At 39.7% G+C, this 22,083-nt stretch overlaps 1 protein-coding gene across 4 annotated transcripts in view; it reads left to right on the top strand.

Moving 5' to 3' along the window:
• plppr1 (phospholipid phosphatase related 1) overlaps positions 1-22,083 on the top strand; it is a 68,574-nt gene that overhangs the window by 27,921 nt on the left and 18,570 nt on the right. For all 4 annotated transcript variants that reach the window (XM_005729232.2, XM_005729233.2, XM_005729234.2 and 1 more), the window contains exons 2-3: positions 246-356; positions 15,383-15,571. In XM_005729232.2, coding sequence (XP_005729289.1) covers positions 297-356; positions 15,383-15,571 — 249 coding nt within the window. In that variant the 5' untranslated portion in view covers positions 246-296. The remainder of the gene's footprint in view (positions 1-245; positions 357-15,382; positions 15,572-22,083) is intronic.

The raw sequence follows: 22,083 nt of genomic DNA, 5'->3' as shown, positions 1-22,083 counted from the left end.
TGTGCAGTGTTTTTTGTGTGTGTGTTTTTTTTTTGACAAGTAGAACTCTAATTTAGTTTCTGCAATCTCTTATCTTCTTTTAAATTATTTATTATCTTTTGTAAATGCAAAAAAATAGTAATAGTTAACATGGTTCTCATCAATAGCCGATCTTGCCGAGGACTCCTGATAAAATAGATGAAGTAGATGCATTTCTGTCATTATCAGATGATCGCAGCTGACACTTGATGTTTCTGTCTTTGCAGAGTGACCCTGCAGTGAATCCTGAGAACGTTAGTCTCCCGACAGGAGACAAGATGGCGTCTAACAACACCCTGCGCAGCTACTCCATCATCCCATGTTTCATCTTTGTAGAGGTGAGGGAGTGTGCGTGCATGCATTGTCTTTGCGTGATAATCTGGGCTTCTGCATAAAGTGGTAAATTCATGCATATGACCCTTGTTTGGCAAATGAACATGATGGAAATATGGTTTTGAGTGTTAATTTACCATAAGTGAACAACCAGAGTGTAAAGTGTTGAAATGAGTGTGGAGCTGAATGCATGCGTGTTTGTAATTGGGCAAGTGTGTGTGTGTGTGTGTGTAAGAGTTGTGCAGCTCCTGAATTTTTAATTACTGTGTTAGCTGAAGGTCCTTAATCAGAGAGATGTCTCAGGACACTTTGTGTTATTCTCCTCCATCTCTCTTTGTGTTTTACTCGTTCTCCCTCTCACACAGAGACACACATCTCAGACGAAATATCCTACATCACAGTGTCAGATCAGTTTATACACTCATGTTCTTTCTGCCTTTATCTCATGCTTTCTTCTTGCCCGACCTTTTTGTCTCGCTCATTTTTCCTGACACTCATCCATAATGGGACTGTTACCTTCTGTTAATTAGTGTTACTGCCTGCTAGTGTGATCCTGGGCGTGTCCTCCAAGATAAGTGAAATGTGACTCTCGCATGCATGTGTAGTGAGTTTAAGACTACACTGATAGGATGTGCAATAGGAAATGTCACTGAACACTTTATTTCCACCCACAGCCAGAGTGAAAACCATTCTGAGAATCAGAACTGCTGCACATGCTCTCAGCATCTGCAATGGTGATGAAACAGACATCACGTGGTTTCTGTTTGAACATGTGCCTCCTCAAGAAAAGTGCAGTAAGTGACAAAAAAACAAACAAAACAAAAACCAATTAATCTAACATACTTTATTTTACATCTGAAAGAGAGAAATGGAGCCATTCCTCAGATCCAGGGTGTACCCTGCCTCTCAGCTCTCATCCAAAATACGTCTGCTTCAGTCCAAACAGTACATTGTTTGCAATATAGCACTCCACTAGCACTTCTTCTAGATGATAATTTCCTTTATAATATTATGTGGTTTCATAACTGTCACTTATGAGATTGTGTTGTCTAATTTTGCTCCAGTATTATTTTAAAAGCCTAGAGCTAAAAATACTAGATGGAAAACAAATAAAAGAAAACAACAACAGGAGACAGTGGCCATGGATGTGCCGTGATTGTATGTTTTTACCTCATAGATCACATGTAGTCAGTTACTATGTCACTTTCACTTCCACTGAGCCAAACTTTTTATTTTATGTGAGAAAATTGCTATAAACAGTAACTATAAACAACAAAACAACATCAAAAATACTGCAGCTGTAAAACATCATCTTGGTACACATTATTTTTAGATGTGAGATGTGACTCATCATTAAAAAAAGCTCTTTTAGACAGTTCCTTCTGTTTGACGATGTGTCACCATTGTAGTTATTTGCTCATTTAGAGTTTTGAAGTGTCAGTGCTTGAACGCTGTGTGGAATGATGAGATTTTAAAAAAAAAACAACCAAAAAAAACCATTAGGAGATATAACGAGGGGCGGGTTTAATGTAACCACTGATTAAGCTGGTGACACATTAAACATCTAGGTGGTAAGTACTGATAAGTCAGTGTTTTAAATGTAAGTACAGCAATATGTTGGAAATATTATCCATCAGACTGGATTTTATATTCAATAAGTCTAACAGTGGGTTTGATACATTACCTGAGCATTTTGGGTAATATACAATAGGCCTAGCGACCATCTGGCAACCACCAGGGAATACATGTTTTTCCCTATCTGGTTTCGGGTGGATGCTAGAAGCTGCTGGCAGCTGCTGTGAAATAGATTGCTAAAGCCCCAGACATGTAGGACTAAAGTCAGCTGGTGTCTCCTTGGTAACTACCGGTGACTAGGCAAAAATATGCTGAGTGATTACTGGAGGTTGGTGACAGTCCCCAGTTTGTTCGCTAGCATGTTGCTATGACCAAGTAGCAGATTGTTGCATATAGTTTGCACCGAAGATTCAGACTCTTTTGTTTGTTTTCCAAAGTTTTACCTATCGAAATATGTCGGCTGCAGCACCGAAGAACCCCCCCCCCCCTTTTTTTTTAAAGGCAAACGTTTCTGGTTTGCGTCACACTTTTTTCCAAGTATCACTACAGCTACAGCAAGTGTTTGCTGACAAGCTGATAACTTCCATGCAAACTATAGTACTCTGTGAGCAACCAACGGACTCACAAGGAGGTTTTTGGTGCAGCGCCCTCTTTGCAACTGATTTCACCTGCCAACAGCAACTTCCAGCAACCATTAGCTGATCAGAGGGGAGTGTAGATTTTCCTTAGTGACCGTAGGATGCTTCAGGGTTACCCACCGGCCTCTAGGCCAGTTCTTATTGATGGACATGTGTCATCCACCAATGCCAGTGGCAAATGGACGTTAACTTTTTACTGGCTAAATTTTCAATGCTAGTGTGATGATGAACAAAGTGACTTTTAAAAAACTTCATCTGTAAGTAATGACGACGTCTTCGTGTACGTGTTCTTTGCACAATATTGGCCAATTTTTGTTGTAATTTATTTTTCCGGAATATCAAAATGAATTTTCCCTGAATCGAAGTATTAATAAATGCTATCATGTGACCTATTTTGAACTTTTTTCATTTGCTCAGTGGTCAGATTTTGCTTCCAAATGCATTTGCTCCCCATTTTTCATACAATACTAGACCGCCAACTTTAGCTTGGTCCCAACAGTTCTTATTACATATTGGGGGGCTTTATCAGCGTTCGGCTATCTGACATATTTATTCCGAAGAGAATCTCAACTTGGCCTCTCACGCTTCGATATTGACCTTTTTTTTATTATATGTCTCTCTCAAAGCAGTCGGCTTTATAGAACTGCAAGGCTAAAGCGATGAGGTGCAGCTATATATTGAGTCTTTAAATGGTATTTCAAATGTAGTTGTAGTCATCAGTTAGAGCTTCTATAAGGGCATATTTAGCATTTTTCAAACTGGGCTTTACTACATTCTTATTCATCATCTTGTCTCTATGTGTCAGTGCCCAATAAATGGGAAGATTTTGCTTTCAGATTCATCATTTGGTTTATTGGCTTTTGCATCACAATCTAAGCTTAAAAAGTCATTGGCAGAGTGCTCCTAAGAGAGACACTGTAATACCCTGATGAGTAGCAAGCTTCTTCTCTAATTTTCATTACCCTGTTTTCACTTACTCCCCCTTTTTTCTTCAGCGACACTTGTCAAAGGCATGCTATCTATCTCCCTGTTTCATTCTGCTCATCCTCGATTTCTCTTTCTCCCCCTCTTTGATGTCTTCGTCACATCCTCGCAGCCTCATTTCTCTCCTGCCCCTCCTTCCTCGGCTGTACTTGCTTCCTCCCTCAATCTCTTCTCTCTTCTCTTCCTATTTCGCGTGGTGCCACAGGAGCTCTTTCTCCCCTTCACCCAGTTTCCCATCATTTAAATCACTACATCTTGGTTTGTCTCGCTCCTTTTTCCTGCTCCTTTTGTTTCTTCTCTCCCTCCTTTCCTTCTCTTACTCACCCTGCCTGTCACGAACACAGCAAGGCAGAGGAACACTGCCGTCACGTGATCAAGACAGAGGGGCCTGATTGGAGCAGCTGGGCCATGTAGTTCACTGCCAGAGGCAGTCTGACAGGGAGGATGTTTATTTGTGGTGATTTGTTTATTTATTCGTGTAACTTGTTGCCTTTATTTCATCTGTTACTTGACGTCAGGATGTTCATTTGTTGCTGCCATTTGTCTCTCTGAGTGTGCAGAGGAAAATTGGGAGATGAAAGGGGTTGCAAAAAAAAAAAAGAAAAGATGGGGCATGAGGGAGGAGGAAACGGATAAGATGAAACAAGCAAAAAAGGGGGAAGGAAGTAGAAGGAAAAAGTGAAAAGTTATGAGAAATTAATTAAAGGCTGAGCTGTGGAGACAAGCTGGGAAGAGCAAAGAGAGGACCGATATATCCTGTACCTGCATGGGATTATGTAATGTATAGAGCTGTGGGCTCTCATTAATCTAGCTACAGCTATCTAGCTTTTTCAGGTTTTGCATGGTTGAAGAAAAAGCTGGATGCACTTACTGTTAGCAGCCTGCTAAAGCAGCTCAGGTTGCCAGACTATTTGGAAGTAAACCAATCTCTTGAGAAAATGTCTTTCTTTTATCTTCTTTGTTTTCCTTATCTCCTAGAAGCTTTAATTAAAGCTTCTAGTTAGGTATACACAATTTAGACAGCAAACTTCCCAACGTGCAGTCATTACTGCAGGGAGCGGCTTTGTTATTTAGCTCAGAAGAAGTCAGATATTGTGTGAACTGAATTCCAGTGTTTGACGTAATTTGTACTGGAACATGAAGCTAATGTGAATATGTGTGTGCTGTTATGTCTCACGAGCAGTGAAGGCAAACAGCTGTCTGTCTGAAATGTTCATTAAAATAAGTGGCTCTAATGGTTTTAGGTTTAGAGTATGAATATTATTAGTTGTTTCTAAAAACTGTTAAACTAACAAAACAACTGAAAATGGCCCAGGTGTACTCAATGTGCCCGAGGTGATATTTTTTTTTGTACAAAAACAGCTGAAATGCACTTCATACTCTAAACCCAGTTCAGCTGTAAAGTTGCTGTAAAATGAAGAGTGAATTCTAATGAGTTTAAAAAGCATTATGTGGTTTGACCGCCTTTATTCTCTAACACAGCCTGAACTCTCTTAGGCTAGCTTTCTTCTTGAAGGACCTTCAAAGCTGTTCTTTGGATGTCCGCTGCCTCTTTGTTCCGTTCTCTGTCAAGCTCATTGCACAATGCTTCAATTTTTAGTTTTAACATTCTTAATAACATCTTGAAAAGTTCCTGAGCACCACTGGCTGAAATTGGACCTAATCATCGCACTATATGACCTGATGCCTTTGATTTTAAGTCTAGTTCTTATATATTTCGTCATACCTCAGTCTTTTCCTCCTCTTTTGCTTTCTTAAGAATAGCTTCTTGACAGCAACCCTTCAACTGAGACCATTTATGGTGAGGCTTTAGTAAACAGTAGATGAATCAACTGAAGAACCACAAGCATTTCTGTCTGTGAAGGTTCTCAGTCATCCAGGTCATCGTAGTTTAAGGAGCTTGGAAAGAAAAGCGTCTGGACTTCTTTAAGTTGCTTGAAGACGTTTCAGCTCTCATCCAAGAAGCTTCTTCAGTTCTAAGGTCAAATGGTGGAGAGTCCCAGATATAAACCTAGTGGGAGTTTCCCTCCAGAGAGGGACAAAGGACCCCCTGATGATCCTCTACCTAATTACATGAGCCAAGGTGTGAAAGCAGGTGTGGGTCCTAATCAGCTAGGGATTCGGGTGAGCTCATGGTGAAACCTGACCCCACCTTATCATTAGATTTCCTGAGGTCAGATGGCCCAGGGTGTAAATGGGTGTTAAGGCGCCTGGGAAGGGATCTCAAAACTGGATTATAGATGGCAGACAGTTGGTGTCGTAAACCCCCGCCTCTGTTCAAAGATGGTTGTTCACAGTGGACATAGATGGCTTCTTTCACTCCTCTTTTAAACCCTCTGTCCTCTCTGTCCAAAATGTGAACGTTGGCATCCTCGAAAGAGTGTCCTTTGTCCTTTAGATGCAGATGGACTGCTAAGTCTTGTCCTGTGGAGGTGGCTCTTCTATGTTGTGCCATGCACTTGTGAAGTGGCTGTTTGGTCTCTCTGATGTAGAGGTCTGGGCATTCCTCGCTACACTGTACAGCATACACCACATTGTTCAGTTTGTGTTTAGGTCCACTGTGCGCAACCATCTTTGAACAGAGGCGGTGGTTTACGACACCAACTGTCTGCCATCTATAATCCAGTTTTGAGATCCCTTCCCAGACGCCTTGACGCTCATTTACATCCTGGGCCATCTGATCTCAGGAAATCACATGATAGGGTGGGGCCAGGTTTCACAATGAGCTCACCCGAAACCCTGGCTGATTGTGACCCACACCTGCTTTCACACCTTGGCTCATGTAATTAGGTAGAGGATCATCAGGGGGTCCTTTGTCCCTCTTTGGGGGGAAACTCCCACTGGGTTTAAATCTGGGACTCCCCACCAAATGGACCCTTAGAACTGAAGAAGCTTCTCGGATGAGAGGTGAAACGTCTTCAAACAACTCAAAGAAGTCCAGACACTTTTCTTTCCAAGCTCCTTAGACCAGAAGCATTTCTATTTCTTGGATTTTTTTGCCTTAAGGATATGACTTTTTAAACATTTTTAATCCATTGTATATCATTTTTGGCCTGTCAATTCTTTTTTCCTCTGCTTGTCCAATTTCCTCAGATTCTTTGAAGACACACTGCATATCATACTTAAATATACCAAGTTTTCAGCTAATAGCACTTTGGGAATCCCCTTGTTGGTGCAAAAATACAATTTCATGCCTGTCAAATTGTGTTATCTTTAGCATTTTTCACAGAGTCAACTAAAGAAAGAAATGGTGTGTTTTTGCGACAGACTGCTAGTGCCTAAAGATACAATTTAAAATTCCTTCTTTGCTCAGTTCTCACTGTAGTGCAGATAAAACACTGGTTCATCCATTGAGTCAGGTGGCTTGGAATGATTCATAAAATTCAGGAAAATTCATAGGTTAGTATTAAGTGGGTTAATACACAAAAACACTTCTCTGAAAATGGTTGTGTATGAGGTCTGAAGTGAAAAAATCTGACTCCTTTGAAGAAAAATAGAAAGAAGTGAGAGTTGGATCAAGACTTTAGCGCAGTACTGTTTGCTGAAATTGAGCAGGAGCAATTGTTACACCCCCTGCACAAAGATTTAATCATATGTCTTGAAACTCCACGTGGCAAAGACACTCTGCCTAAGACATGAATGGACCTGAATCAAAATTTGACTCTGTTATGACTCTCATCTTTTTTTTTAGTTTTTAAAGTTATATAACGCAGACGTTTGGCAGAGCGTTTCTCAGCCAATGAGGTTAATTAGTAACATGATGAGGTATAAAACAGGTGCCCCAGAGAGGCTAAGGCTTTCAGTTAAGATGGGGATGAAATGTGAGAAATAGATCAAACACTTATGGACTGTTGGGAAATAAGTTAATGAAACACAGTCGTAAACATGCTGCTGACTCAACTTTTTTGAAAGGTGTTGCTGACCAAAGTACAGTAGATGAACCTGCATTTTTCCAAAAATCACGGATATGTCTTTGCACTATTAAGAATTAAATAAAGGCATAAAACCATTTGAAAATAACTGCATGCCCATTTTCATTTATACTTTAAGTAGCCAACTTGGAAGCCTGTTTGTAGAAAAAACAAAACAACCAGAAAACAGTAGCTGTCTTCTATGTAACTTACAGACAAGTCTGACAACAGAAGTGTAATATCACGGTCTAAAGCCTGGCAAGTCGGGCTTAGATGCCCATTTCTGTCAGTCTTTTTTTCCAGTCTACTAACACAACATGACAGTGAAATGAAAATCTAGGACTTTGTGTTGGATTTATATAACATTTTCCTGGTTGTTTTCATGATGTGAGGGAGAAGATGAGCAGTGGTACTGACAGTAAAAAGATTTTGGAGTGAAGGGAGAGCAGATAAAAAAAAATCCTTTGGGAGGAAAGATTTAATTAATTTTGGATGGCTATTATGATCAAACTGACTTTGTAGGATGTAATTAAAAATACATAACAAAGAGAGACTGAATCAAAACGGTAAAGTGAAGGTGATGGCTCTGTTTGTGTTTGTCACAATGCCCTGTCCCTTTCACATTAGATGTAGATACTAGACTCATATGAAAATATCGATTAAAGAGGTTATGATGTTTATAAAGCAGATTTACATATTTTATGGGCAAGTTATTTCGACCAAGAGCCAAACGCTTTGAGAAACACCACATTAAGAATAGAGCTCCACCAGAAAACATAAATAAAAAGCCTTCCCTGACACCTCAGTTCTAAAATAGGTGAATTTTACACTCCAGTGGAGAAGAATAATAGAAAGCTGCCGTTAACTTTGTATAACCATTTTATTACAGCCAGAATTCTGTCAGTGTCTCCTCCACATAGCTAATGCAGTATGACGCTGGCTCTGGAGTGAATATAATGCAGCCACAAGTTAATGCTTTATGCAGAGAGATGGACTTTTGACCAGGTGGGAAAGTGTCACAGAAAAACCAGCTTATGAAAGTCACAAAAGTGGAGAGCGGCCTCCAGGAACTAGACTGCACCACAATTTTCTTTTCAGGTGAGTGAGATTTGGTACACTTAAACATCAAAAGGTAATTATAGGTGTGACTCACAACCATGCAGGCTCTACTATACAGGGAGTGCAGAATTATTAGGCAAATGAGTATTTTGTCCACATCATCCTCTTCATGCATGTTGTCTTACTCCAAGCTGTATAGGCTTGAAAGCCTACTACCAATTAAGCATATTAGGTGATGTGCATCTCTGTAACGAGAAGGGGTGTGGTCTAATGACATCAACACCCTATATCAGGTGTGCATAATTATTAGGCAACTTCCTTTCCTTTGGCAAAATGGGTCAAAAGAAGGACTTGACAGGCTCAGAAAAGTCAAAAATAGTGAGATATCTTGCAGAGGGATGCAGCAGTCTCAAAATTGCAAAGCTTCTGAAGCGTGATCATCGAACAATCAAGCGTTTCATTCAAAATAGTCAACAGGGTCGCAAGAAGCGTGTGGAAAAACCAAGGCGCAAAATAACTGCCCATGAACTGAGAAAAGTCAAGCGTGCAGCTGCCAAGATGCCACTTGCCACCAGTTTGGCCATATTTCAGAGCTGCAACATCACTGGAGTGCCCAAAAGAACAAGGTGTGCAATACTCAGAGACATGGCCAAGGTAAGAAAGGCTGAAAGACGACCACCACTGAACAAGACACACAAGCTGAAACATCAAGACTGGGCCAAGAAATATCTCAAGACTGATTTTTCTAAGGTTTTATGGACTGATGAAATGAGAGTGAGTCTTGATGGGCCAGATGGATGGGCCCGTGGCTGGGTTGGGAAAGGGCAGAGAGCTCCAGTCCGACTCAGACGCCAGCAAGGTGGAGGTGGAGTACTGGTTTGGGCTGGTATCATCAAAGATGAGCTTGTGGGGCCTTTTCAGGTTGAGGATGGAGTCAAGCTCAACTCCCAGTCCTACTGCCAGTTTCTGGAAGACACCTTCTTCAAGCAGTGGTACAGGAAGAAGTCTGCATCCTTCAAGAAAAACATGATTTTCATGCAGGACAATGCTCCATCACACGCGTCCAAGTACTCCACAGCGTGGCTGGCAAGAAAGGGTATAAAAGAAGAAAAACGAATGACATGGCCTCCTTGTTCACCTGATCTGAACCCCATTGAGAACCTGTGGTCCATCATCAAATGTGAGATTTACAAGGAGGGAAAACAGTACACCTCTCTGAACAGTGTCTGGGAGGCTGTGGTTGCTGCTGCACGCAATGTTGATGGTGAACAGATCAAAACACTGACAGAATCCATGGATGGCAGGCTTTTGAGTGTCCTTGCAAAGAAAGGTGGCTATATTGGTCGCTGATTTGTTTTTCTTTTGTTTTTGAATGTCAGAAATGTATATTTGTGAATGTGGAGATGTTATATTGGTTTCACTGGTAAAAATAAATAATTGAAATGGGTATATATTTGTTTTTTGTTAAGTTGCCTAATAATTATGCACAGTAATAGTCACCTGCACACACAGATATCCCCCTAAAATAGCTAAAACTAAAAACAAACTAAAAACTACTTCCAAAAACATTCAGCTTTGATATTAATGAGTTTTTTGGGTTCATTGAGAACATGGTTGTTGTTCAATAATAAAATTATTCCTCAAAAATACAACTTGCCTAACAATTCTGCACTCCCTGTAGATTGCTGAGAGAGCGGTGTCAGACTGAAGAAGCTGAAATTACATGTTTCTTTTGGACAGTTTTAAAGATTTGAAACAACGTGATGACTCTTGTCGTTTTTAATGGCTTATTGATTGTTTATGACCCTCTATGATTTATAGTTTGGAGCGATAGAAGAATAATGTGGGGTAAAGAGGAAATAGGTGTACTTTGTAAAGATGTAAAATGCTGCTTAATTATTTGTTCCAACAACTGTAATTCTTTTTTTTTTTTTTTTTTTTTTTGGCTGTGGATGTGACTAAGCTTCAGGCAAACTTAAGCCTGTTTTAAATAAATGCAAATAAGTAGAAGGTCACACTGAATGAAATCATGGTAACAGTAATAAATAAATAGCATCCCTCCAATTAATCTGTCCAAGCCCGTTTATATGCAGCGTCCCATATACCTGACATTCTTCGGTACGTGATCCCACAGGGTATTACATGGCATTTCTGCGAGCTGAGGAATTTACATATTTTCAGAGGAGACCTGAATAATGTTTTAGCCGATTACCCTGCTGGAGCTTGTTTGCTGAACATCATAAAATCATGAAATGGATCCAGTATCTGTGTCTGTAATTTGGATGCTCTCGAGCAGCTTTAAGATGGAGGATTTCTGCTGATGTGAGCGGCTCTGTTTTGCTTGTTATTGTTAGTTATGAGGTATGACCTGTGACAAGGCTACATATGGTGCGCATCAGAGTGTTATGGTTCACCGTAGCAGTAGATGAGATTGTGTGTGAGCTGCACAAAAATGTTCTCCACAGCAGGGTATCCTGGTAACAACAGCAGAGGGCAAAAAATAATATAAACTAGCTTGGTGTTATTCAGAGAGTAGGCTTAAAACAGACAAAGTGCACATAAACGCACAGGTGCGCTCACCTGGACGTCTTCACAGAGCCATCTGTCACATGACTGCCCGTGCCAACATTGTCGACACAGAGGCTTTCTTGCCTTCGCTGTCTGGACCCTGCAGGCAAGATTGTCCAGTCTGGTTCACACACTAATGTATTATAGTTCATATAATACATATATATGTCATGTGCTTTCTATTGGAAAAATGATCGCTTTTGAAGAAATAATTTAATTGAAAAGGACATACTGTTGAATTTCTGTAAAGCAGCAGTTGTATATAGTAATTTATTTTTAAACTCAGGACACAGAAAAGGTGTGCAAACATTGCAATCCCTCACTTTGGTAGGTACCCAGTACTGGATATTCTTCATGGAATAGATTCCATAAGGTGCTGGAAACATTCCTTACAGGTTTCGGTCCTCATTGACGTGATAACATCACACAGTTGCTGCAGATTTGAGGGCTGCACGTTTGTCAGTCTCCCGTTCCACAACATCTGAAAGGTGCTTTATCAGATTGGGATCTGAAGACTATGGAGGTCATTTGAGTACACTGCTATGTAGGGCTGCACGATTTTGCATAAAATGAGAATCACGATTTTTTGGCTTAGAATTGAGATCACGATTCTCTCACGATTTTCTTTTCCAGTATAAATATTTATTGCACTTATTAACTGCACATCAACTTCGTAACAGTTGAGACTGAACATAAAAACAATAAATAAACATAAAAACAAATGTCTCACGTTTTGTTGTTGCCGCAAAATGTTGTACTGCTTGAAATTCCGTCTCCACCGTTGCTCGACACTGCGTGTGTCTGACGTCACTAGCCGTGTCTGGGTCTAAAATCCGCTGCAGGTCCATATATCAAACGATCACTGTGGCATTACTGAGAGTTGAAAAACTGTCTAAAGTCTTTCATCTTTAATAAAATAATCAGCGTTCTGCTCTACCAGGTGTAACAATTGAGTTTAACATCCAGGCATCCATGAAAATGGAATTTATGACATTTAACGGAGTTAGAAGTTAGCAGAGAGTTAGCTCGCTAGCTTCTATCTAAATACAATATAGCATGTCCTGACTGCGGGGTTTTGGAAACAAATTAAAACGTACAGCTCTCCTATCACTTCCAACATAAATGAAGACAGAAAACTAAACAGCAGTGACGTTTGTAGGGTTACTGAAGTTGGGCTAGCTGGTATATAATGATGTGCTACGTGACCACTAGCGACACAGCTATGTTAGCATAATATAAACAAGCTAACTTTTTTTCCACTCGATAACAGTTACCGTGAGTGTTGTCGGTGGTCAGGAACAAATGTAATCGCATGGCAGGATGCTGTAAAAGGACCAAACTTCAGCCAGGAGAACAACTGAGATAATCCATCCACAATACGAGGTTAGTCATTCATATACTGCTGCATGGGCTGGGCTGTAGTTACATCCTAAGGTTTTAAAAACTGAGCTTAAATAAATGATTAGTGGTAATAAAAGCCGAGGGAGGTCAACAGGGATCACTGACTGTTTTAGGAGCTTTTTGAGATCAAATAGAAGAAAATACATAACATTAAACATGTTAACAACACAAAAGCCATATTAAACGCAGACTACTTTAGACCCGGAAGTAGGATTCGTCGCGTCATCACTGAACAACCGGATAGAGCAGGTAGTGCAACAATAGAAAAATAGTTGCGGGACAGCACTGTGTAGCGTTTGTCTGGGGTGTTGATCATTTTCCTAATTGTACAGTGTTGATGGGAGCCATACCTTTGGTCAGGTGATAAGTAATAGCCTCCGTAATTTCTTTGTGCCTGCGGGAGTTCGACGTGTATATGGAAGCGCTGCATAAGGTTCCCGTTATTGATGTTTGGGTGGTTGACCGGGACGGACTTTCTCCTGTCACTTTCTCGTCATCCCTGACGTGCTCTCCGTTGTTTTTTCCCTGCTAATTTTAGCAGCCAGCTTCTGTATCACGTGGTATAAGGCTCCGCCCTTGTCATTTGTTGAGCAGAAAGAGTGAGCGCTTGTTTTCATGCAGATTACGTCCCGGATCAAAATGCGGTACAATCGTCGTCTTTTTTTTTTTTTTTTTTTTTTTTTTAAATCGTTGTCATTTGGAAATGAGATCGCACATAAGTATGAATCGAGATCGCGATTTTCTAACGATTAATCATGCAGCCCTACTGCTATGTTCACTAAACTAACCTGAGATGATTTGAGCTTTGGCTCATCAGTCCAGACAACAGTGGTCCAGTCTCCTGTTGTCCATTTTTCCAGAGCCCGTGTGACTTGTAGCCTCGGTCTCCTGTTTTTAGGAAAAATTGAGTGGCAACTGTGTAAGTCTGCTGCTGCTGTAGCATTCAGCCATGCTCTTCTACATATGTTCTAACAATATACACTAACAAGTGTATATTTAACTTACTGTTGCCTTCTTATCAGCTTAAAGCACTCTGACCTCTGACCTCTGGCGCCAACAATTTCCAAAATACTCAAACCAGCCCACTTAGCACCAACACCCATGCCATGTTCAAAGTCACTTAAGTCACCTTTCTTCGCCATTGTGGTGCTCAGTTTGAGCTTCAGCAGATCATCATGAGAGTTAGATTAATTTTATGCCATGTGGTTGGCTGAGTAAAGACTTGTTAACCAGCGGTTAAACAGGTGATTGGCTGTTGAACTGCTTAACAGATATTTATGGGAAATGTAGCCTTTAGCACAAACAAAAGGATGACTCTATAATGAGGCAGCCAGCTTTCATAGAAACTTTTCTCTTTCTTAAGCTGTCAGTGTCAGTGATGCTGTATTGTCTCTTCAACGAGATAATAAACCCTAACACCAAGCTGAACATTGTTGCAACATTTTGGAGAGATGATTGATAATTAAAGGAACTGTTCAACCCCAAATCAAATATAAATGTTTTTGTCTTGCCTATTTTCAAGATATCTGCTATAGAAATGTCTGTCTTCTCTTGAATGTAGTGAAACAACATGCCATTCGCCTGGTACTCAAATTGCATATGAAAAACACAGAAGTCGAGACCACCTAGTTCCATTATCTGTAAGAGAAGGCAGACATTTCTACCAGAGGTGACTAAATATATGTTTAACTTTGGGTCAGACTGACCTTTTTAATGATAACTATGCCTTCTAAAATGTCCTGCAAACATAAAGACTGTGATTACTGTGACGCTATAGTATAGAATTGCAGAACTGTGTGAAGCATTACTGACTCTGTGGTCACTTAGCGACACCAAGTGTTGGATGGCAGAATTACAAGCATTTGCCTGTTTTATATGAACCAATCATAATACCAATACTTAAAATAGAAAAAACCCACAAAACTTTCTCTGCGTAACTTTAAACATTTGGAAGGTTTTGAACCAACACAAAGTTTTTGCCAGTCTGTGTAATGTTCTGTTACTTTATCAGTTCTTCTTCTGATCAATAAAACATCTTCTTACTTGCTTATTTGTAGTCATAGGTGAGGCGCAGACCAGTGCCACTGATTTACCGATTTACTAAACAACTCTTTTCATTTAGTATAGTATTTTGTTATTGTTCGACTGATTTTGATGCACTATTCCTTCCGCTTCCCGTGACGTTGTTGTTCATTTTCGATCGGGTCAAAGAATGAAAATGTGTCATCGCTTTCCTTTGATATTTAACCCCAGACGATTTTCTAAATTGACAGTGTTATTGGGACATTAGTGGGTGAGTGACACAAATGTGGCTGCTTTTTCGTAAACAGCTTTAAAAAGCCTTGCGGTGCAGCTTGGTGCAATTTCTATTTCTGTGTTGGTTCATTATCACTGACGAAAGATTCTATATTTATATATATTTATATGTATGAAAAAAAAATTGCCTGCAGAGAAAGACGGCGAAAGGAGGCCAGAGACAAAAGATGATAGTGGGATAAAAGGATGTGGGGGTGAGGGAGGAAGGGAGGTGGTAAGTGATGGTGGTGCCAGTAGTGGTGGTGGTGGAGGGGGCTGTATGTACACGACCAGAGTTAGCATGAGACAGAGGAAAAACAGAGAGAGAGAGAGAAGGAAAGAGATGGGATTTTAGAGGATTTAGGTGGTGGTTTTGTATTAAAACCTGTTAGACACATCGTAACCAAGTACAGCGACATTCAGGAATCAACTCAGATACAACTCGTTGGATGAAATCTACTTTTTTTAACACCTGGGATCTGAATCAGGACAGCCTTCGGTGAACTGGATACACAACTAACATCTCCCTTCTTTCCCTCTTCCTTCTCTTTTTTTTCTCTTCTTCCTCTCCAACTCCCTCCGAACATGTTCTTCTTCCAGCTCGTCATCATGTCCGGCACGGTCCTGTTGGCCTACTACATGGAGTGCACGGACCTGTTCAGCGTCCACGTGCAGGGTTTCTTCTGTAATGATGCTGACCTGATGAAGCCGTACCCTGGCACGGAGGAGTCCAGCTTTGTCCCTCCTCTCATCCTGTACTGTGTGGTGGCCGCTGCTCCGACGGCTATAGTAAGTAAACAGCAGTGTTTAAAACCAGGTCTTCTCTGTGGATTGCTCGAATTGTTTTACGATTTTCTCGTAAACAGCCGTCGTTAAATCCAGCTTGGGTTCATTTATTCAGGGTCTCCTCATCTTTGACTTTGCTTCGAATCCTTCGCATCCATTTATTTTGAGGAGTGAATAATTTAAAAATGCAATTATCATTACTCTGCTAGGTGTCCTAGTATATGCAGGCTAATTTAAAGTTGTAATTTTGCGTGACATGACCCAGTTTTGTGCCAGCATTTTTAAGTAAAACTGACTTGCAAATAATATACCTATCATTAGATATCATCCATTCAGCCTTCTGTCTGTACGCTACAGCAGCTGCATACCTATCTCTGGTAAAATATGGAAAAATATGCAAGAAAGATTTCACGGCAAGCAGTTTATGCCTGCAGGCCGTACTCTTTCAATATCTTTTTATGGGTCAGCTAATAATATGTATGTCCCTGATTTCCTGTCTGTAGAATCGCTTTGACTTGTTTATCATACTCTACAAAACATCCTGCTATAGTGAAATGTGAGGCTGTGCTATACAGGGAGCAGTACATGTTGAAATACAACTTCATATCATATCTCATGGAAGGCAAGAATTACATTCACTGACATGACTTTTATTTGTTTGCAGACATTTTAACAAGGACATGTTATGCAAAATCCATTGCCTAGTAATGGCATTATTAGCATATTAGGCTAATTTGTCACAGGATGTAAAGCACACACGTGTAATCAATACCATGAGTCATATTTGGCCATATCTGTTGAGGGTGGCACAGTCCTGATGCACCAAAGCCATGTGTTACTACTCTGGTGTTTGAAAAATTCCAGCTGCAAAGATAAGAAATCATTCTCTGAAAACAGTCATTTCCAAGCTGACTTGTACGCTCATACCGTGCATGCACTGCTGATTTAAATGCCTCAAACAGGAGTTGCGAGTTTCAGCCACCAGGTGTCAGTTTTGCTCCATGCTTATTAATTTCAGCCCGTTCACAACAGGCACCATCTGTCTCTGAGCCCTTGGGTCAGCTCATTATTAAACCCATGTCAAATATTTTCTGAACACTTCCTGAAGCGTGTTTGCATTTGCTTGTTTGATATTAAAATGTATTTTTTCTCTCCAATGGGCCATATGTGAAGGAAAAACAAAGTTAGTCTGAGAATACAGAGAACGTTTGGTTTTTGAGTAGCTGCTGTCTGAAGGTCAAATGGCCACGTATATATGTATTTGAAGATGTACTATGGATACATTGATAGCAGCTATTTTACCAGCATTTGTTTGTTGTCAAAATCAAAATATCTCACCAGTGCTGGAGATTGTACAGAACTGAGATTAGGATCAGTGGGTTTGACTGGTTGATGTGCTGCTGTGATTCTGAAGTGTAGTGTAATCACTTATTCTTTCTGTAGGACAATTAATTTTCATTTATCTTTTTTTTTTTTTTGTGCCCTGGTTTTCTTGTTCAAAAAGACAGACTTGTTGTAAAGACCATAAACAAGATCGTGGATCATCAGCTTAAATGTCCAATCAGCATCAACTTCCCAGCTTTTTTGCACTTACTTGGTATTATTTTATCTACTGTGCTAATCGAGTTACTGAGTGGTTGAAAAGCCGGCTCACATGCTACATGTTCCATTGATTGTAATCTAAATTTTGCTCCCTAAATGAATATAGAAAACCCTTTTCAGTAGTGTCACATGTCCATTTCCCTCATAACCTTGTTTTTATTGCAATTTTAACAGGCATCTAATCATGGATGTGATCTTTACACCAGTCGGTTAACACATGCACTACCACCCATTTATTTATGATCAGCTGCCTCCTTTGGTCCCTTGCTTTTATGCGCTTCTACTTTAGGTGTTTGCATAGAGGCTTTGAACACCAACTGTTGTCACAAGCGTGTTTCCTGAAGTAAAATCTGAATTATTGTCACTTTTATTGAGGAAATAAAAGACATCCCATAGCTTGCATTTACCTCCATGTAGGTGTTTGGTCTCTTGATGTGTCAGCAGAACGGAGAGAAACACACCTCTCTGCATTCACACACATATGTGCACATGCAGATTTGACATGCTTTATACAATAACACAAGCTGGTTTAAAATCTGGAAGGGTGCTCTGATTGGCCAGGAAATGTGACAGATGTTATTATTTACACTTCATGGGGTAAGAGTGCATCTGTGTGCAATTTTGACTCACCTTTCTGCAGTGATTACTTCAGTAAGTGGGTGTGCTCACTGACCACTTCATTAGGTACACCTTACTAGTACTGGGTTGGACCTTCTTTTTCCTTTAGGGCTCCCTTAGTTCTTCATGGGATCAATTCAATAGAGTGCTGGAGACACTCACCTGGGATTTTGGTCCATATTGACATGATAGCAGCAGCTGGTTGAAGATTCTCAAGAATCTCAAGTTCCATCACATCCAAAAAGTGCTCTAGTGGATTGAGATCGTGTGATAATGGCGCCTTTTTGAGTATAATGAACTCATTGTTGTCTTTAAGAAACCAGTTTGGGATGATCTGGGCTTTGTGAAATGACACAATAACTTGCTGGAAGCAGCCATCAGAAGATGGGTACAGTGTGGTCGTAAAGGGTTAGACATGATCAGAAATAATATTGAGGTAGCCTATATCATTTAAAGAATGCTCAAAGTGTGCCTAGAAAATATCCCCAAACAATTATAAGGCCACCAGCAGCCTGAACATTTGGTACAAGGCAGGATACATCCATGTGTTCATGTTGTTTATGCTACATTCAGACCCAACCATCTGAATGTTGCAGCAGAAAGCGAGACTCGTCAAACCATGCAAGGTTTTTTTTAACCTTTTATTTTACTGTATTGTACTGTAGCTTCAGCTCTCTGTTCTTAGCTGACAGAAATGACACTCATGCTGGTCTTATGCTGCTGTGGCACAACTGCTTCAAGGTTCTATGTTTTCTCTGTTTAGATATGTTCTTTTGCATACATGAATTGTAAAAAGTGCATACTTAAGTTACAATTGCCTCAAGTATGATAGCAGTCTGGTCATTCCCCTTTGGCTTCTGACATTACTGAGGCATTTCCTCCCAGAGAGCTGCCACTCACTGGATATTTTCTGTTGTTTGGACCATTCTCTGTAGACACTAGAGATGGCTTGGTGAGGAAATCCCAGTAGATTGGCTGGTCCAAGTACTTCAGAAACCGCTTACAACCAACAACCATGTTCAAAGTCACTTAAATGACCTTTCTTCCCCATTCTGTTGCAAGTCATCTCGACTATGTCTGCATGCCCAAATGCTTTGGCTGCTGTCATGTGATTGGTTAATTAGAATCTTCAATAAGGAGCCATTGAAGAGGTGTACCTTATGAAGAGGTCAGTGAGTGCATGTGTGTGTACTTGGTCATGGTATGCAGTCAGTAGATAAGTATAATTATTTATTTTGTTGTTATCCTTTGTTTATAAACACCACTCTGTCACTGGAACATTTGTTAGTGGATGATTTTCGCATCATACCTGCAGATTAAATCTTTCTTCCTTTCTCCAAGTGTCACTTATTCATTCAACCTTTATCTTGACTTGTAAATTGCACTGAACCCACTTGCAAGCGTTATTTACTATATACAGTAGCTGACTAAAAGGCCAGCAGTTGTTTAACGCATTGTTTGCGTAATTTAATACTCTGTCTTAGTCCCATCCCCTCCTCAGAGAGTGCCGTGTCAGCTGTTAAAGCTTTTTTGTAATCCTGCCACTTCTTTCCACTGTTTTTGTTTTATTCTGCTCCCTTTTTTGTGACTTTCTCTTTGGAATATGCTCTATATGGCCTTTCTTTTACAAATTGCCTTTAGCCATTGGTACGCCATCCCATACCTTATAATTGTGCCCTTTGAGAGTGCTTTGTCAGGTGCTTGACACTGTGTGTCATTCCATCTCCATGTGTCATAAAACAGAGGGGCATTCAGTCAGAATTAATGATGGCAGGGCTGGGACGTGGGCCAATTAGTACAGAGTCAGTAAATTATGCAGTTTTCCACATGGCCGGACCAATGGGATGCTGTGAAGGTTAGATGGGCTGTGTTCATGCAACAGCCTATAAACCCGTTCAACCATGGCATAAGGCAAAATAGAGCCCGTTTTATCATTTTCAGTGCCAAGATGATAAAATATTGCTTTTGCCAGGTGTACATCCCACAGAAACAAAAGATAATGTTTCCCAAAATGGGCAACATCTGTGCATTTTATCACACACCATTTTAGCTCCTTGTGGCTTATTCCACTTCCTGAATTGTGTGTCTTGGTAGCAATACTGAAAATGATGGGCTCATTAAGAAGAGATTTAAAGCTTAAAGCAGCATTGATTGTTGTTGTTTTTTTGTTCTGTTTTTCCCTTTTCCCCCTCTTGGCAGAGTAGCAAGACTTAAGCTCGACATCTTTACATATTATCACCCTCTGAAATGAATATGCAAACTGTATCCTATTCACACATCCTCAAAGACACAAAGCAGTATCAGCGTTCATTTGGTGTTTCAGGAGTCATATTCTGTTTTAGTTTTGTTTATTTTCTGCATTGAATCATGAGAGAAGTATTTGTTTCATTAGCTGCTAATTGGTCTAACAGCTCCTCAAAGCTCCTGTAAACAAAGCTGATGAGCTTAAAGACGTGAATATCTTCTAAAGAGTTGAAGGGAAGTGCACAGTTGGGAAAAGTTATGTCACTGTATCGTTACACAGTTAAGTCAAAACAAGCTCTATTTTGACTTAACAAAGTGTTTATTTTACACTTTGTTCCATTATTACACAAAACTGTGTGTCTGTTTTGTTTTTTCTTTCTTTCTTTTTCTGCAACCAAACCTGGCAAACAGATGCATCTCAGGCCCCTGGAGGTTCTGATCAGTATTCGATATTATGGCATTGCCATATTGCCAAGCATCCACCAGCATTGGTTTAAAATGATGCATTTTGATTCAATTGCATTAATATCTAAGATCTTTAGATTCACAAAAAATTAAATCGTATTTTATGATGCTGCCATGTTCCTCCTACCGACAGGCTAAAATGACCCATTTTTAGCATTTAAATGTTTTTCATGTTTCTACCATCGAGTCATTGGTTTCAGTTGTAATACAATTGCTCTTTAATGCATAACCCAAAGACATTTCTATTTCTCAGTAAATACTACACTTGTATTACTAAGTTTTTTTTCTCCTTATGAAAAATGTTGTAATTTAGGTTCAGAGAAAGGCTAGTACTCACATTATAATGTGGAAGCTGGAAAAGGAAAAACTAAGATGTAGATGCATAAAGAAGGATGGTCCTAACACTAAACTTTTAGGAGTGTCATTTATTATGTGTCCCTTTTTTTTCAAACATTTGAGCAGCTTGATATAATTTTTAATGTCACAGATATTTCAGAGACTTCAGATTTTACAAGTTTTGATGTCTCAAAGCTATTGGGATACACAAACTGGAAGTCTGTTCTTTTCTCTCATGTCAGGTCACTTACTGAAAAAAAGCCCCCTCGGAAAGGTTTGCATGTTCTTTTTAATGTCTCTTGTTTAACCTTTTCATTTTCTGCTCCAACATCATTGTGTCAGTTGAATGCCAAGTTGTTTCTCAGTTTTCTGGCATGTTACATAGAGATGGCTATTTTCAGTCAGTTTTTACTGACATTTGTATAAAGGAAAGTGGGGGGTTGCATGAGTTGAAATAACACAATCAGTCAGTAGTACCTAACCTTTTCAGTGATGAAACAGACTCTAGTGAGACAAATGCTTCAAGGCAAGTGCTAGCTGCTAGAAAATGTAAATGCCATCATTTAGAAAAAAACAAAACAGAAACAAAATAAAATTAACTAATCATTTAAAAAACCTGCATGGAAACACACTGATCCTATACTAGTTAAAAAGAGTTATTTGAACCAGTGTTCACCTGTGTGGCAATGGTTAAAGTCACTGTAATAAGTGTAAGTTAGTAGGTTATGAGGTCCTTAGAAATCCTTATAAAATACACATAAATGATCTGTTAATAAAACTTTTGTATTGTCAGTAATATTTAAAGCACTTATTAGTGAAGCGTGAACAATTTATCAAATGTCTAATACAGTTCACTGATAGTAGGACCAATAGTCTGTGATAAATACAGGGGTTCAAACCTGCCTGGCCCTACATGAAAAAATAATTGCACACCTAAACACAATAAGTGGATGCCAACTTTGGCAGAAAGAACTGTAATCAAGCGTTTGTGATAACTGGCAATAAGTCTTGATTTGTTTTGCAGAATTGTTTTCATTAAGTCTCATTGGATGGTTTTTGATCATAAAACACTTTGGGAACACCACACTGCACGTAAAACTGTATTATTGGAAAATTGTACATAAACTCATAAATCTCACCAGTGTTATATGGTTCAGCTCATTATAAATACTTTGTTTTGTTTAATCTCCAGCAATTCGTCATGTACCTCATTTTAGATATGTGGACTTCACAGTGTCATATATCTCTAA

The sequence above is a fragment of the Pundamilia nyererei genome, unplaced genomic scaffold, assembly GCF_000239375.1.
Source record: "Pundamilia nyererei isolate P.nyererei 1_Seehausen unplaced genomic scaffold, PunNye1.0 scaffold00032, whole genome shotgun sequence".
NCBI lineage: Eukaryota > Metazoa > Chordata > Actinopteri > Cichliformes > Cichlidae > Pundamilia > Pundamilia nyererei.
The sequence above is the reverse complement of the archived record's forward strand: the minus strand, read 5'-3'. Positions and strand labels throughout refer to the sequence as shown.